This window comes from Chlorocebus sabaeus, chromosome X, assembly GCF_047675955.1.
Source record: "Chlorocebus sabaeus isolate Y175 chromosome X, mChlSab1.0.hap1, whole genome shotgun sequence".
Taxonomy (NCBI): Eukaryota; Metazoa; Chordata; class Mammalia; order Primates; family Cercopithecidae; genus Chlorocebus; species Chlorocebus sabaeus.
The window spans coordinates 132,698,792-132,716,837 of record NC_132933.1 but is presented as its reverse complement, the minus strand read 5'-3'; the positions used below and the strand labels follow the sequence as shown (position 1 = coordinate 132,716,837).

Sequence of the window (18,046 nt, the reverse complement as noted above, 5' to 3'; positions counted from 1 at the left end):
ATGAAAGTATGAAAAACTATGGAGGGAGGGAGTGGTCAACAGTGTCAAATACTCAGAGATGCCTTTCTTGAGTGTCCCATCTAATATGGCTCCTGCTTTCTGCTCCTTCCCTCACACAGTAAGGGGTCACTATTACAAGTACAGATTTCTGATTTATTATCCTTATATCTCCTATTACTACCTGAAATTGTTTAGATATTAATTCCTTGTCTCCCCCACTAAAATATAAGTTCTGAAGTCCACCAAAGACCTTTTCAGTCTTGTTAATACTACGTCTCAAGTATGAGTAGCAAGAACTGAAACCTCTGTTAAATGAATTGTGTGAATGAATGGTACAGTCATCCTTTTGACAACTTAACCCTGGTTTTAGCAACTAGAAGACCACTGATAGCCACAGGGAGAGCAGTTTCAGCAGAGTGGTGGGGATGAATGACAAATAGGCTGTGAAATAAAAGCAGCCAAAAAAGTAGAAACAGAAAGCACAGACTACTTCTTAAAAAGGCTTTGTGTTGAAAGGATGCAGGAAGATGGTACACTAACTTGAAAGGAAGGCCAAGTCAAAGAAGGATTTAGTTCTTCAACACGAGAGTGTTTGTTCGCTGAAAGGGAGGGATCAAAGTAGATGAAGTGATAAAGGTTCAGTGATGAAAGTTCAGTGAACATTCATTTATGTAGCACATCTTTTTAGACCTTTTTTATTGTGTAGAATAATATAAAATACCCCAAAAAACCCCGAACAAAAACACCCAAAGTACATAGCTCAATTATTTGCCACAAACTGACCTGGCCAAGACACATAACATTGCCAGAACCTCTCATCCAATGTAACCACTTTCCTTATTTTGCCTCAGGCTTTTAACCATCTAAATATGAACCCTAAAAACTATGCTTTAGTTTTGCCTGCTCTGTAAACTTTACAAATATAATCATATAGTACTTTTTCTTTTGTGTCTGAACTTCCTTAGCTCCACATTCTTGTGAGATTTATCTAAGCTGTTGCATGTAACTGTGGTTTGTTCATTTTCTTTGTTGTATGGCATACTACACCCATGGGCCAAGGCTTCAGCCTGTTTTTGAATGGCTCTCAGGAATTGTTTTATATTTTTACAGGGTTGGAAAAAAAATACAAAGAATATGTGACAGACGCTGTGTGTGGCCCACAGAGCCTAAAATACATATAGTAAATACAACTCCTATTGTATTCGACTGTATGAATATACCATCATTTATTAATTCACTCTTCTGTTAATAACGTTTCCACTTTTTGGCTATTACAAATAATGTTGCTATGAACAACTTTGTACTTGTTTTTTGATGTGTGAGTAACTAGATTCTTTTAACATGGGTCCATGTCTAGGAGTGGGGCTAATTGGATAAGGATATACATATATTTGTCTTTAGAAGATAAGGACAAAAACTGCTTTCCAAAGTGGTTATATGAGTACTGATATTCCTTCCAGCTATGTATAAAAGTTGCCACTGCTTCACATCCCACCATTTTGAACTGTCAGTCTTTTTATTTTTATTTTCAAAATTTTTGAATAGGGCAGCAGTCTGGGCCACAAATGGTTCAGAATGCTCCTTTCAATCTTTTTAATTTTAGCCATTCTGGTGAGTATGCAGTGATATTTCCTTGTGATTTTAATTTGCATTTTCTGATTAACGAGGTTGAGTATCTTTTCATAAGTTTTTTGGCCATTGAATATTATCTTCTGTCAGATCCCTAAGTCTCTTGCCCATGTTTTTATTGGGTTGGCTTTTTCTTATTGATTGGGGTTCTAAATAGAATGGCAATGATTTTTATGTACGGTGGAAGGTAGGAATTTAAAAAAATTTTTTAAAGCAAATTTTTTTTTGAGACACGGTCTTGCTCTATTACCCAGGCTGGAGGGCAGTGGCATGATCATGGCTCACTGCACTCTTGACCTCCTTGGCTTAAGCGAGTCTCCCACCTCAGCCTCCCAAGTAGCTAGGGCTACAGGTGTGCACTACCACACCTGGATAAATTTTATATTCTTGAACTCATGGCCTCAAGTGATCCACCTCAGCCTCCCAAAGTGCTCGGATTACAGGTGTGAGCCACCACTTCCTGCCTATTTTTTATACGAATATTTAACTTTTCCAGCATGATTTATTAAGAAAAGGCTATTCTTTCCCTACTGCTCTGAAATTCCCAATGGTTGCAAATTAAGTGTCCACATATATAGATATGTTTCTGGGCTCTTTATTCTATTGCATAGATCTACTTTCCACACTTGTTTCAATGCCATATTAATTACTGTTATAATAAGACTTAATACCTGGTAAAGCAAGTCTTCCTATCTTGGTCTTCAAGAGTATTTTAGCTATTCTTGGTCTTTTGTATGATCAGATTAGAATCAGTTTATCAAGATCCACATTAAAAATTGTTAGATTTTAATTTTATTTGCATTGAAACTATAGTTTTGTCATCCATTATAGTAGCCACTAGCCACATACGGCTACTGAGCACCTGAAACGTGCCAATCCACATTGCAAGTGTAAAATACACTGCATTTCAAATGAGTATGAAAAAAACTGGTTGTAAACAAATACCTTAATCATGTTTTAACATTGGTTACATGCTGAAATAACATCTTGGGTACACTGGGTTAAATAAAATATTACAATTAACTTTCTTTTTACTTTTTTATTTTTTGAGACAGAGTTTCACTCATCACCCAGGCTGGAGTACAATGGTGTGATCTTGGCTCACTGCAACCTCCGCCTCCCGGGTTCAAGTGATTCTCCTGCCTCAGCCTCCCAAGTAGCTGGGATTACAGGTGTGTGCCACCACGCCCAGCTAATTTTCTTATTTTTAGTAGAGACAGGGTTTTGCCATGTTGGCCAGGCTGGTCTTGAACTCCTGACCTCAGGTGATCCACCCGCCTCGGCCTCCCAAAGTGCTGGGATTACAGGCGTGAGCCACCACATCCTGTCTCTTTTTACTTTTTTAAATGTAGCTACTAGAAAACTTAAAATTATGTATGTGGTTCGCATTATATTTCTTTTCTTTTCTTTTTCTTTTTTTTTTTTTGAGACAGGGTCTCACTCTTCACTCTGTTGCTCAGGTTAGAGTGTAGTGGTGTGATCAGGGCTCACTGCAGCCTTGACCTCCCAGGCTCAAGTGATCCTCTCACCTCAGTTTCCCAAGTGGCTGGGACTACTGGCACGTGCCACCACATCTGGCTAATTTTTTAATTTTTGTTTTTGTAGAGATAGGGTTTTGCCATGTTGTCCAAGCTGGTGTCAAACCCCTGGGCTCAAGCAATCTGCCCACCTTGGCATCCCAAAGTGCTGGGATTACAGGCATGAGCCACCATGCCTGGCTGGTTCACATTGTATTTCTAGTGGATAACACTGATCTATAGAACTGTTATCTTTACAACACTGGGTCTGTCATAACATGAACACAGTATATCCTTTCAAGTTATTTTGGTCTTTTAAAATTTCTTTAAATAAAATTTTCTGGCTTTTTCAACAGAGGTCTTACATAACTTCTGCTAGATTTATCATTAGGTATCTGAGAATTTTTACATCGTTGTAAACAGTAACCTCTTTGAAAATTCCATTTTTTTTTTTTTTTTTGAGATGAATTTCACTCTTGTTGCCCAGGCTGGAGTGTAGTGGCACGATCTTGGCTCACTGCAACCTCCACCTCCCAGGTTCAAGTGATTCTCCTGCTGCAGCCTCCCGACTAGTTGGGATTACAGGCGCCTGCCACCATGCCCGGCTAATTTTTTGTATTTTTAGTAGAGACAGGGTTTCGCCATGTTGGCCACGCTGGTCTCGAACTCCGGACCTCAGGTGATCTGCCCGCCTCGGCCTGCCAAAGTGCTGGGATTACAGGCGTGAGCCACTTTGCCCGGATAAAAATTCCATTTTCTTTTGCTAGTATAGAGACACAGAATAGATTTTTGTTTATTTACCTTGTATCCAGTAACTTTGCTAAACTCTTATTAATTCCAAGAATTTATATGATCACTGGATTTTCCTTTCTTTTTTGAGACAGGGTTTTGCTCTGTCACCCAGGCTGGGGTGCAGTGGAACCATCTCAGTCCACTGCAGCCTCAACCTCCTGGGCTCAAATTATCCTCCTGTCTTAGTCCCCATCCCCTACCCCCCAAAGTAGCTGGGAATACAGGTGCTTACCACCATGACTGGCTAATTTTTGCATTTTTTTATAGAGACAGGGTTTTGCTATGTTGTGCAGGTTGATGACTAGATCTTCTATGGATACAGTCATGTTATCTAAATAATGATAATTTTATTTCTTCTTTTTAAACCTTATACTTTACTTTTTTGCTTGACTTACCATATTGGCTAGGACTTCCAGGACAATGTGGACAGAAGTGAAATAATGGGCATCCTTGTCATATTACAAATCTCAAAAGTAAAGCTTTCAGTATTTCACTATTAACATGAAGATAATATGAGTACTCTAAATCTATGCAGTCTGTTCATATTCAAACGATGTAATATTGATGAATTTCTTAATTATTTCTTATACTACAGCCAACACTCTAAAATCTCATTTTTTTAGTGTGAAACATTTATTTTATTTTACTTTTTTTGAGATAGAGTCTCGCTCTGTTGCCCAGGATGGAGTGCAGTGGTGTGACATCAGCTCACTGCAACCTCCACCTCCCGGGTTCAAGGGATTCTCCCGCCTCAGTCTCCCGAGTAGCTGAGACTACAGGTGTGCACTACCACGCCCGGCTAAGTTTTGTATTTTTAGTAGAGATGGGATTTCACCATGTTGGCCAGGCTGGTCTCGAACTCCTGATCTTAAGTGATCCATCTGCCTCGCCCTCCCAAAGTGCCGGGATTACACGCATGAGCCACGGCGCCCAGCCTGAAGCATTTATTTTAAAATCTCATCAAAATATCTATATTAAGGGAGTACTTACTTAAGAATCATAGTCATTGTTTCTTTTCGATCTTTTCCTTGGAAAGGTAGTGTACCAGTAAGCATTTCAAACTACAGAAAGGCAAAACAATCAGAAGTATTAGTCAATAAATATAAAATCTCAAGGCCAGAAGGCAAAAAAAGCATCATCTTAATTATATTCAAATATTTTAAAATTGCTATGTAATAAGTGTTTTCTATTTCTACCATATTCGTTACTGAAGTTCTTGATAATCCTAAAACAACTGAGCTATACAGTTTTTTTTTTTTTTTATGGAAATCAATCACATTTTTATTTTTGAGACAGGGCCTGGCTCTGTAGCCCAGGCTGGAGTGCAGTGGTGCAATCTCAGCTCACTGCAGTTTCCATCTCCTGGGCTCAAGCAATTCTCCCACCTCAGCTTCCCGAATAGCTGGGACTACAAGCCTGTGCCACCATGACTGGCTAATTTTGTACATATTTTTTTGTAGAAACGAGGTCTCAGTATGTTGCCCAGGTTGGTCTTGAACTCTTGGACTCAAGGGATCCTCCCCCTCCAGCCTCTCAAAGTGCTGGGATTAGAGGCATGGGCCACCATGCTCAGCTTCAACAATCACATTTCAAATGGCAATTTTAAAGTGTAGATATGTGAACAATTTGATAAATATGCCAATTTCATATGAACTTACATTTTATTTTTTTTGAGACACAGTCTCACTCTGTCACCCAGGTTGGAGTGCAGTGGCACGATCCTGGCTCACTGCAATCTCCGTCTCCTGGGTTCAAGTGATTCTCCTGCCTCAGCCTCCCAAGTAGCTGGGATTACAGGTGTGTGCCATCATGCCTGGCTAATTTTTTGTAGTTGTAGTAGAGATGGGGTTTCACCATGTTGTCCAGGCTGGTTTTACAGGCATGAGTCACCACGCCCAGCCTAATTTTTGTATTTTTAGTAGAAACGGGGTTTTACCATGTTGGCCAGGGTGGTTTCGAACTCCTGAGTTTAAGTGATCTGTCTGCCTCGGCCTCCCAAAGTGCTGGGATTATAGGCGTGAGCCACCGCGCCTGGCAGAACTTATTTTATTTTTTTTGAGACGGAGTCTTGCTCTGTTGCCCAGGCTGGAGTGCAGTGGCATTATCTTGGCTCACTGCAACCTCTGCCTCCCAGGTTCCAGCAATTCTCCAGTCTCAGTCTCCTGTGTGGCTGGGATTACAGGCATATGCCATTCTGCTTGGCTAATTTTTGTATTTTTAGTGGAGATGGGGTTTTGCCATGTTGGCCAAGCTGGTCTTGAACTCCTGACATCAGGTGATCCACCCGCCTCAGCCTCCCAAAGTGCTAGGATTACAGGTGTGAGCCACTGCATCCAACCAAACGAACTTATTTTAAGGGTCACTTACTAATAGATTTCTGGACCAGTTTCTCCAAAAGAGTAAATACCATTAATGCTTTAGATTGTTACTATTAGCAGGAAATCTATGGTAATATATATATATATTTTTTTGCCTTTTCAAATTAGGACGAGATAGAAGCAGCTAATAGATTTCATAGTCCTTCTATACTGCATATAATAATTTTTCTTGGTTACTTATTACATATGGTATAAAATAAAATAAAAACACCAGTTTCTTTAATATTCACTGCTAATCCTCACTTAACAAACAACCTCCTTCCCCCCACCAAAAAACCCCAAATTCAAACCTTACCATTAACACACCAAAAGACCACCAGTCAGCACTCTGAGTATGACCTCGACGATTAACTACTTCTGGAGCCATATACTCCACAGTTCCACAAAAAGAATATGCCTTCTTTTCATGGTCAATAGACTCTTTACTTAGGCCAAAATCTGCCAAAACAAATATAAATATCCTACATAAATTTGCACACGTAAATTTTAAACTTTGAGTTCTGACATTAATCATTTAAATTTTCTAATACAAGTTTTTTTCTGTTTTAGTTTTTTTGAGATGGAGTCTCACTCTGTCGCCCAGGCTGGAGTACAGTGGCGCCATCTTGGCTCACTGCAACCTCTGCCTCCCGGGTTCAAGTGATGCTCCTGCCTCAGCCTCCCAAGTAACTGGGATTATAGGCGTGCACCACCACGCTCAACTCATTTCTTTGTGTTTTTAATAGAAATGGGGTTTCACCATGTTGGCCAGGCTAGTCTTGAATTCCCGACCTCAAGTGATCCACCTGCCTCGGCCTCCCAGAATGCTGAGATTACAGGGGTGAGCCACCACGCCTGGCTCTAATACAAGTTTTTAATTTTAATACAGTGTATTACTCAATATTTGTACCTCAATCAACCTTAAAGGAAAGTATATATTGTAGGAGAAAATATTTTAATAAAATGAGGATTTTTTTTTTTTACCTGTTAACTTGATGTGACCTTCTTCATCAAGAAGTATGCTGAAAAAAGCAAAGAAAATCTTTTAAGAACACTAAACAGAGATTTATAGAAGCTAAGACTGAAATTACATCCTTAAGCATCAGATCACCATATTTATTCTAAAATATTGCTTTAGACTGTGAATAAGATGGCAAAGGCAAAGGAGGAACAAATTATTTTTTGGACACACATTTATAACAAATCCCAAAGGCAATGCCATAAACTTGTATTAATATGCCAGGGGTACTTGAAAATTATTAGGAAAAGAATCAAATCACCTGTACTCTTCCCAGCTGCTCTTTCTAATGCCTTTCTGCAGACGTAGTTTGACTAAATCCCCTAGTGCCTGCATTAATAGACAGAGGGTCCACACATTTAATTCAAAAGCATCAGACGTGTCATTCTCTTGGTTATTTTATTTTGCCTTTTTTTCCTTTTTGTGGAGAATAGGGTCTCACTATGTCGCCCAGGCAGGTCCTGAACTGCTGGGCTCAAGCTATCCTCTTGCTTCTGCCTCCCTAAGTCCTGGGATTATTCCCTAAGGTGTGAGCCACTGCGTGCCCAGCTGTCTTGGTCATTTTAAAGGTATCTGACTCAATCATTATTTCCTTATTATTATTATTTTTCCTGACACGACCTTTACACAATCTTCTTCTCCCTCCCCATACTCCTTGTTTTTCATTGATCCCTCCCTTCACTATACATATTTTCCAGGTTTTCTCTCTTCCCCAAAAACTGTGAGCTCCTAGAAGGTTTGACCTTATTCATCTTTATAGCTCAGTGTCTGGCAGTGTACAGTACAAATAAGAAATGCTGAATGAATAAGGCCTGTTTGCAAAGAGCCTACAGGGCATTCCAAATAGTTTGGGCTTCTTCTCAAGGACAAGGGAGACCATAAAAGGTGTACATTCATGGAGGGTAGAGAAATTTACAGACAAAATAAAGTGCATTTAGTGAACTCACTGGGTCATAATAAAGAACAACTGGAGAATGACACTCACATTTCTGGCTTGAGCAGATACTTGAGTGGAGAGTAATACTATTAATCAAGGAGCTACAGAAAGGAGAGAGTACTAAGCTGTAAGCCAATAATTGTGTTAAGTTGGTGCAGAAGTAATTAAAAGTAATGGCAAAAACGGCAATTGCTTTTGCACCAACCTAATATTTCTGGATAGGTATGGGGTCAAGCAATAAACTGTTTGACTTATATTTAAAGCTATCCCACAATATAGGCATTTCCTTACTTTTAACTAAAAAATGTGCAAGTCAAATTTTGTTACAAAATTTTACTATAACAAAAATATTACCAACCTTTCTATTTCATAAATGCAAACATAATTACAACAAAGTTTACCACTGAAGGTAATTCAGTAGGGACATATTTTTCAAGTTTCTTTCATCACAAGCACTTGTTATGAAAAATATTAGTATTGATTATGCTTAATTATGAAGAGATCAACACATTTAGAGAATATAAAGGGCATTATTAGGTACTATAGAAATCATCCTCCCTTCTAATGAAAACACGAAAAACAGTTCTAAAAACAAAACAAACTTCAAGTCATTCTTGGTAATTCTGAAAGAAAAAAGGATAATATGGCTGAAAGGGCATTAGTTGTGCCTTCTATAGCAAATGCATTCTTTTAAGATAACCATGCTTATAGTGTATCTTTGAAAGAAAAAGTCAACTGTATCACTCTCAATAAACAACATTCCTTTTCAATGGTTACTAATTATTTTTAGTCATATTTATTATAACAGAGTTCTAGTTTAAAAGAATCTGAAAAACTCTTAACAGTTCATAAAATATTTGGCCTAAAAATTTAAATTCCTCCTAAGTTCTGTATGATGGTATTTACTTGTATGATTTACCAAGTGTTATTTCGAATTAATAGCATCATCTAGACATGTATGTTTAAGATCTTAATATAAGCAATCTTCTCTACATCTGATCTTATTAAAGCCTTGAGACAAGGCTCATACTTTAATATAACTTTATGACCAATGCCAATACAATGGTCTATGGTAAATATATTCAATTAAATAGTATAAAACACATTTTTATGAATGTTTAATCTTATGTTTATAGTAATTTTTCTAAGGACTATATGCTTGAATATTCATTCTCACCAATAATTATATTTTGTGTCACAATAGTTATAAGTTGGGAAAATAATCAGGAACACTCAGCAGTTATTTGGGGAATAAAAACAAAACCATATGAAACTTATCCAAAAACAAAAAACAAACATAAAATATAAAAGTATAACAATTTCTAAATGATCACTTAGAAGAGTTCCAGATGAGCATTTCCCCTCTTCCGGTGTTAATATATAATTTACATTTCATACTAACTTTTTTTTTTATTATGCTTTAGGTTCTAGGATACATGTGCAGAACGTGCAGGTTTGTTACATAGGTATACACATGCCATGGTGGTTTGCTGTACCCATTAACCCATAATTTACATTAGGCATTTCTCCTAATGCTATCCCTCTCCTAGACCCCAGCTCCTGACAGGCCCCAGTGTGTGATGTTCCCCTCCCTGTGTACATGCGTTCTCATTGTTCAACTCCCACTTATGAGAACATGCAGTATTTGGTTTTCTGTTCCTATGTTAGTTTGCTGAGAATGATGGTTTCCAGCTTCATCCATGTCCCTGCAAAGGACATGAATTCAGCCTTTTTTATGGCTGCATAGTATTCCATGGTGTATATGTGCCACATTTTCTTTATCCAGTCTAGCATTGATGGGCATTTGGGTTGGTTCCAAGTCTTTGCTATTGTGAATAGCGCTGCAATAAACATGCATGTGCATGCGTCTTTATAGCAGCATGATTTATAATCATTGGGGTATATACCCAGTAATGGGACTGCTGGGTCAAATGGTATTTCTGGTTGTAGATCCTTGAGGAATCGCCACTGTTTTCCACAATGATTGAACTAATTAACACTCCCACCAACAGTGTAAAAGCGTTACTATTTCTCCACATCCTCTCCAGCATCTGTTGTTTCCTGACTTTTTAATGATTGCCATTCTAAGTGGTATGAGATGGTATCTCATTGTGGTTTTGATTTGCATTTCTCTAATGACCAGGGATGATGGGCTTTTTTTCCATATGTTTGTTGGCCACATAAATGTCTTCTTTTGAGAAGTGTCTGTTCATATCCGTAATATTCAAAATTCTTGATAAATATGATGGTTGTACAACTCTGTGAATATACTAAAAATCAATGAATTATACACTTTTCATTTTTTGAGACTGAGTTTCACTCTTGTCACCCAGGTTGGAGTGCAGTGGCACCATCTCAGCTCACTGCAACCTCCACCTCCTGGATTCAAGCGATTCTCCTGCCTCAGTCTCTCGAGTAGCTGAGATTACAGGTGTGCGCCTCCACGCCCGGCTAATTTTTGTATTTTTAATAGAGACGGGGTTTCACCGTGTTGGCCAGGCTGGTCTCAAACTCCTGACCTCAAGTGATCCACCTACCTCGGCCTCCCGAAGGGCTGGGATTACAGGCATGAGCCACTGCATCCAGGCAATGATTTGTTTAACATATGAATTACGACTCAATAAAGCTGTTTAAAAATATTCCTGGTAGAGCAAGGCTTGTGCTTATATGCTTATAAAAAGGGAGGGGGAAACCTTTCTTACTCAGTGGTAAACATTAACAAATTAAAACAGAAGTGTGTACAATTCAAATAATATCCGCTTCTTGATGACTGTTACTATCAAACCTGTGGGAAATTTGCTCATCTCACACTTAAAATTTGAAACTACATGGAGAAGAAAATTTTCGATAAATGGTATTTGGGGGAAAGAAAGGGTTAGCTCTATATCAACCCTCCTACCAAAAAGTTTCTAAAAAATGGAGTTAAAAGAAAAAAAAAAGAAACTATAAAATTAGAAGGAAAATATCTGATCACAGAACTCGGGAAAGCCTAAGAATGAAAGTCAGAATAAATCACAAAAGAAGATTGGTAGATCTGCCTGAAGAAAAAAAATGCATAAATTAAACAACATAAAGTTAAAATGGAAAGACTAGAAAAAATGTAATTTTTTTTTTTTGAGACAGGGTCTCACTCTGTTGCCCAGGCTGGAGGTGCAACGGAGCGATCTTGGCTCACTGCAGCCTCGATGCGCCAGGCTCAAGCAATCCTCCTGCCTCAGCCTCCTGAGTAGTCAGGACTACAGGCGTGTGCCACCATGCCCAGCTAGTATTTTGTAGAGATGGGGTTTTGCCATGTTGCCCACACTGGTCTCCAACTCCTGGGCTTATGCAATTCAGCCTCCCAGAAGTGCTTGGATTACAGGTGTGAGCCACCATGCCAGGCCAAAAATAACATTCCAAAAGAAAAATGAACAAAGGCTATGAGCAGAAAATTCACACAAAAATACAAATTGCCAATGAATGTAGATTTCAACCTCATTAAAAATTAAAAAATGGGCCGGCTGTGGTGGCTCATGCCTGTAATCCCAATACTTTGGGAGGCTGAGGCAGGTGGATCATCTGAGGTCAGGAGTTCAAGACCAGCCTGGCCAACATGGTGAAACCCTGCTTCTACTAAAAATACAAAAATTAGCTGGGTGTGTTGGCAGGCACCTGTAATCCCAGCTACTCGGGAGGTTAACACAGGAGAATTGCTTGAATCTGGGAGGTGGAGATTGCAGTGAGCTGAGATTGCACCACTGCACTTCAGCCTGGGCAACAAGAGCAAAACTTCATCTCAAAAAAAAAAAAAAAAAAAAATCAAAGAATGCACACGTAAAAAAGTATTTTTTGATTAAATGAGATTTTTAAAGTATGAAACTACAGTGTTAGCAGAGATGTGAAGCACAGGCACGCTAGGGCAATACTGTGGAGTTTCATGAAGTCACTTGATTTTTTTTATAATCTCCTAAACAATTATATTACATTGTATTCAACTTAGTAGCATGATTCCTTACTTTTCTGGTTTTAAGTCTCTATAAATTATTCCCAGGCTATGTAGATGGTCTAAAGCAAGTGCAAGTTCAGCCAAGTAGAATTTGACATCTTCTTCTGTGAACATCACCTAGAATAAAACAATAATGTTTCTAAATTTATTTTCTTTTTGTGTCTGTAATTTTCAAAGTTCCACTCTAGAGTTTAAATATCCTAAAAATTTTATAAATATGATAATTATACATAGCTTTGTTTACAATTTACTCATGAAAGAAATTTGCAAAATTATCTAATCAGTCAACAAATCACTTACTAAATACTAACTATACACTATGGGAGAAATAATTTTACATTTTGTTGTTAAGTAACAAGTATATTCAGGTTGTGCCACTGTTGTCCCATGACAGTAACATTTTAGAAATGAAAAGTGATCTTTAAAATGCACACTTCATTTCCAGTACTAATTGTTTAAGGATAACTTGTTGATACATTATTGCTTCTGGAAAAAACTATAAAAGAAGCAGAGTTAAGACAAAGACTGTTTGTCATTTTAAAGTCCTGCTTTCAGAATAAATTCAAAAGGTAGGAAAAGAACTCTTTTTGGGTCTGATTCTTCAAGAATCTTGTGCCACTAGAGAAAATACAGTAAGCATAATACTGAAATATAACAAAGCTTTAGTTCAAACACGATGCATATAAATAGATTAAAAATAGAGATTAATTATATACCTCTTTGGATAAGCGTGTAAACAAATCTCCTCCCCTGAGAAAATCCAAAATAAGATACAACTTCCCTTCAGTTTGAAAAGCTGAATGAAGAAATGAAAATTTTCATTTAGTTCACCGTAATTTTTTTAGGCTTACATTAGGTCATTCACAAATGAATATTTTAGCAAATTAATTATATTGAATGTCCAAACTTACTTTTACTTAGAAGAAAAGCACTGATTTATCTTAGTTTCCATGTGGAAATGTTAAATACAGTGCTTATTATAGAATCACTAGATTTTCAACAGGCAAGTCACTCAGGAATACACCAGTTCTAAACCCATGATACATAAGAAAAACTCCTAACAAAAAACGACTTACTTAACTATGAAATAACATACAAAAACCATGCCACTAGCTACAGAAAAAAATGTGGGTTGGTTAGGTTTAATCATACATAGTAAGAATCATCACACTTTTACCCACTGAGAAAAAGCATATGGCTTTGGGGAAAAGAACAGCAGTGACAATGGTTTTAGGATGTTCACATTAGGGATCTCTTTGGCCTTTGGGGTTGGCTAACACATATAGGCTATAAAAGGCTAGCATATTATTATTCATTATTATTACAGTAAAAAAGCAATAATTATCATTACCTGTTCCTATGGCTACCACTCAGAAACTAACTTTATAATATTTTTTAAAAACATAAGCTAAACACAATAAAAGCTTCTAAAATTTGTCTAAGAAATAATGGTTTAATTTTCATGACTTTTTACTATAAAAGATCTGCTAACCACATACAAATATATATATATATATATATTTATATTAGTTTATCTGAATGTCCTCAGGGATTCTGAGGGATGAGGTGAAGGGATGATGTGGGAGATGGTTCATACTTACCATAATGCAACTTGACAATAAAAGGATGATTAACCTCTACCAAGATATCACGTTCCATTTTTGTCCGAACTCGGTCTCGAACTATAAAAGATTGTATGTATGCTACATTGTAATATCTTTCAAAGATAATCTTCAAAACAAATTCTTTTTTGTGCCCATGTTAAATAAAATTTTGCTTATGTGTACTAAAACGTGAATGTTTTGTCATTCTTGAATTTACAAAATAAATAATGATATCTTTTACTACATTACATAACCAAAGGAAGTAGTGTATATTTATAAAATCCATGCTTTTAAGTTGGAAAAAATACAGAGAAAATATTAGGTATTGGCTTTAACATCAAATGCACAAGTATTTTAATCACAGCTGTGACAAATGACAAAAAAGCATGTGACTTTTAAAAAACAAGGCATCCTAATAGTAAAACATAAAAAACAAATACGCTTCAACATTCCATCAGTCCTATCAATCAAACTCAACATTCATTCATTAAGCATACCTAAAATGGGGCAGACATGGGGTAAAGGACAGTTATATCCAAAGAGGTCTATTTTGAGGGAAGAAGAAAGGAAGCAAGAGGGAGAGAGAGAGAACATACTGTGGTACAGCTGAAAGAGCAAACGTTTTTTGGAGTTTAGACAGAAAGATATGAATTCAGATCTGTGCAATCTTTTTTTTTGACAAAAACTTAAGCATCACAAGATCTGTACAATCACAAACAAGATACTTATTTAAATTGAGACTCAGTTACCTTTCGGCTATACAATAGGGATAACACTACTGTAGCTTTGAGGAGCATGTGACCATTTGAGATAAGGTATGTACCTAGAGCCTGGTATGTATGAGATATTCAATTAAATGGTAGCTACTGTTATTATATCCAAAGTAGCACCATGAATATGATTAAGGGATAAAATAATTTACTACCAGCAATGAGTACTGCGGGATTCAGAGAACGGCAAGATCCGTCTTACTTGCATAGGAAGGCTAGAAGAAAGACGTAGGGTCAGGGCGCAAGCTTTAAGACTTTTGGAGGGGATATTTAGATGGGTAGGAAGGATAGGCCCTAGAAAACAAGAGTCTAAGCACGGAATACCCAGTGCAAGCAAAGACATGAAGGCATGAACGATGAACAAGAAGGAATCAAATGAGATTTACTACTGTGCCAAGGCGAAATGGGGAGGATCCAGATTCTTGACAAGTTGGAATGCCAAGATGAATTTACATTTGACCCTGTGAGCAAAGCTTTTATTCAGCAACCAAATATTTCCTGAGCAAAGTGTATGTGCAATGCACTAGGGATATACATACAAATAAGATAATCTTCAAGAAGCTCTTGATCCAGTGGGACGGACAGACAAGTAAATAAATGATTATAATACATTCTAAGTACTCTGAATGGTTATATGAAACATTAAAATAGAACAAATAGGAGACTCTCTGGTGGAGGGAGAAAGTTGAGTTGGTTTTATTTTCAGTTTAGGGTGAATGCAGATATTTAAAATATAGAAATAAGACCTCTGGGGAAAATAAACAAAGCAGCTAAAAAATGCCCTATTTTTTCCATTCTACCAGTTTTCTATCCCCAACTGGGAGATTTTCATGCCACTGACTGAAAATGGGCAAATCAGAAATAGGAATCAATTGCTCTTGATGTCTATGCAGCTCTTTTAACTGACCTGTCCAGTTAGTATATCAAATTCAATAGCAATCTCTGATTTCACTACCTTGCCCTATTGATACAACTCTGGTGTCTTCCTTGTTATATTTGATATGCCCTCTTTTTTTTGAGATAGGGTATCGCCATCGCCCAGGCTGGACTGCAGTAGTGCGACCTCGGCTTACTGCAACCTCCCCCTCCTGGTTCAAGCGATTCTCCTGCCTCAGCCTCCCGAGTAGCTGAGATTACAGGTTTGCGCTACCATATCTGGCTAATTTTTGTATTTGTAATAGAGACGGGGTTTCACCATGTTGGCCAGGCTGGTCTCAAACTCCTGACCTCAGGTGATCCACCTGCCTCGGCCTCCCAAATTACTGGGATTATAGGCATAGGCCACCATGCCCAGCCTGATATGCCCTTTGTACTTTTTATGTGAGTGAAGTTTATCACCAATACCTGCTGATATTTCTAGTTCTAGTCTAGCCTAAATCTATCCTTTTCTCATTATTATCACACAATTTTGGATTAGTTCCTATCACCTTAAAGGTGGATTCCAAAGTCCTACATCTTTCAGTAAGTATATAAGGCTTATCACTTAAAAATACCTCCTCTGCTCAGTAAGCAGCAAAAATATCCATCGATACATGCACTGTATATCCCTCTTCTCTTATTTTACCACAATGAAAAGAACAATTATTTGGGAGTCAAGCCAACTAAACTGTAGTTCAGTGGCTATACTAATAACTAGATGAACTCATAACTACCTTGGTCAAATAATTTCATTTCTCGGGATTTCCTGTTTCCTCTTCTATAAAATGAAGGATTGGAACCAACATGATTTTCTTGTGAGATAGTTTTCTCTTCAACATTTCCTTATATGTAACATTGATGAGACCTTGTTTAACTGAAAATGAGCAGTGAGAGTCCTTCACTAAAGAATTCCTTCATTTTGTCTAAGGTAGGCCTGTGTCATAATTCTAATCTCGTTTCTTTTGTTTATGTGAAGACCTAGTGACAATTCTAAATCATCCTATCATGAGGAATTTTGATTAGTATATACTAATTCAGAAGAAGGCATGTTTTATATTGGCCAGCTTCTAATCCCAACACAGAATTCGTTAATACTAACTCATGCTGGCAAAGCAACTAGATTCCTCTGAAATATTTTTTCTTCTAGAGTAATTATTAGATTTAAGCCCTTCTTGACTGAACATGAGAATGAAGAAGAAGAAATGTTGTTTATGTTTCTAGGACTATGTATTAAGAAACCTTTTTAAGCAGTTTACAAAAGCTTTTAGACAAACAGACCACTTTAATAGGATAGAAGTCCCCACTAACTTTATCTAACGTTATTGACTTCTATTTGGTCCCATTTATCGTATTAATAGGAACTTTAAAATGGGAAGAGACTTCTGTTTAAACATGGATATTCTACTCTCTACATTCTCCCAAAACCCCATGGAAATGACAATAATAGAAAAACTGCATCAACTCACAAGGACAGGAAGCAATAGTAGAAGATGGGTAAGTGGTAAACTAACAAAGCAGACCAGAGAAAGCTAAAAATCTAAGCCTAAGGAAAGGAAGCCAATGAAAAATAAGCAAATTCTTGCCATTGAACTCTTTCCAATTAGCTTTCTAGCAGCTGACTCTTAAAGAAAAGATAGCAAAAGATCCCCAAGCATTTGGATAAAGGCTCTAAACATGAAAAACATCAAAATAAACAGAAAAAATGGAATAAAGGGAAACAAACAATGTGAGGAACAGAAGATAACTTAAACACAACAAAACAAAACTCATTCTTGTAATTTATGTCCATTGTGGGAGCAAAGATAATATGGCACCTCACCCTTTTTAAAGCTTCTTGTTCTTGTTTAAAAAGGGTGGTGGGGTGGAGGAAGAAACAAGTATCCTCAACAAATAAACTACAAGAAAAAGATAAGAAATAGAGAAAGAGCTCATAGATGAAAAGACTTAAAAAGATATCAACCAATTGCAAAGTTGAGACCTTATATGTATGAATCCTAATTTAAACAGACTGCATAAAGAAACACAAATTTTAATAGTAGGGACAACTAGCAATGTGAACAAAGACTGGATATCTTTATGCTCATTTTTAAGGTATGATAATACAGTTGAATTATTTCTTTTAGGAGTCTTTTTTTCTGAGAGAGTCTCGCCCTGTTGCCCAGGCTGGAGTGCATTGGCGTGATCTCAACTCACTGCAACCTCTGCCTCCTGGGTACAAACACTTCTCCTGCCTCAGCCTCCCGAGTAGCTGGGATTATAGGTGCCCGCCACCATGCCCAGCTAATTTTTGTATTTTTAGTAGAGAGGGGATTTCACCATATTGGTTGGCCAGGCTGGTCTCAAACTCCTGACCTCGTGATCCACCCGCCTCGGCCTCCCAAAGTGCTGGGATTACAGGCGTGAGCCACCGTACCCAGCCAGGAGTCTATCTTTTAGAGATATATACTAAAATATTTATGAAGAAATTCTATAGTATCTGAGATTTCATTCAAAATATCAAGAGGAGAAGAAGGAGAACA

The 18,046-nt window shown here is 37.4% G+C and overlaps 1 protein-coding gene across 5 annotated transcripts in view; it reads right to left on the bottom strand.

Moving 5' to 3' along the window:
- The window catches only part of RPS6KA3 (ribosomal protein S6 kinase A3), a 116,257-nt gene that overhangs the window by 31,011 nt on the left and 67,200 nt on the right, over positions 1 to 18,046 (bottom strand). For all 5 annotated transcript variants that reach the window (XM_037986399.2, XM_007991257.3, XM_007991258.3 and 2 more), the window contains 6 exons: positions 13,837 to 13,917; positions 12,952 to 13,031; positions 12,246 to 12,352; positions 7,280 to 7,317; positions 6,612 to 6,754; positions 4,929 to 4,999 (listed from right to left, as the gene is read on the bottom strand). In XM_037986399.2, coding sequence (XP_037842327.1) covers positions 4,929 to 4,999; positions 6,612 to 6,754; positions 7,280 to 7,317; positions 12,246 to 12,352; positions 12,952 to 13,031; positions 13,837 to 13,917 — 520 coding nt within the window. The remainder of the gene's footprint in view (positions 1 to 4,928; positions 5,000 to 6,611; positions 6,755 to 7,279; positions 7,318 to 12,245; positions 12,353 to 12,951; positions 13,032 to 13,836; positions 13,918 to 18,046) is intronic.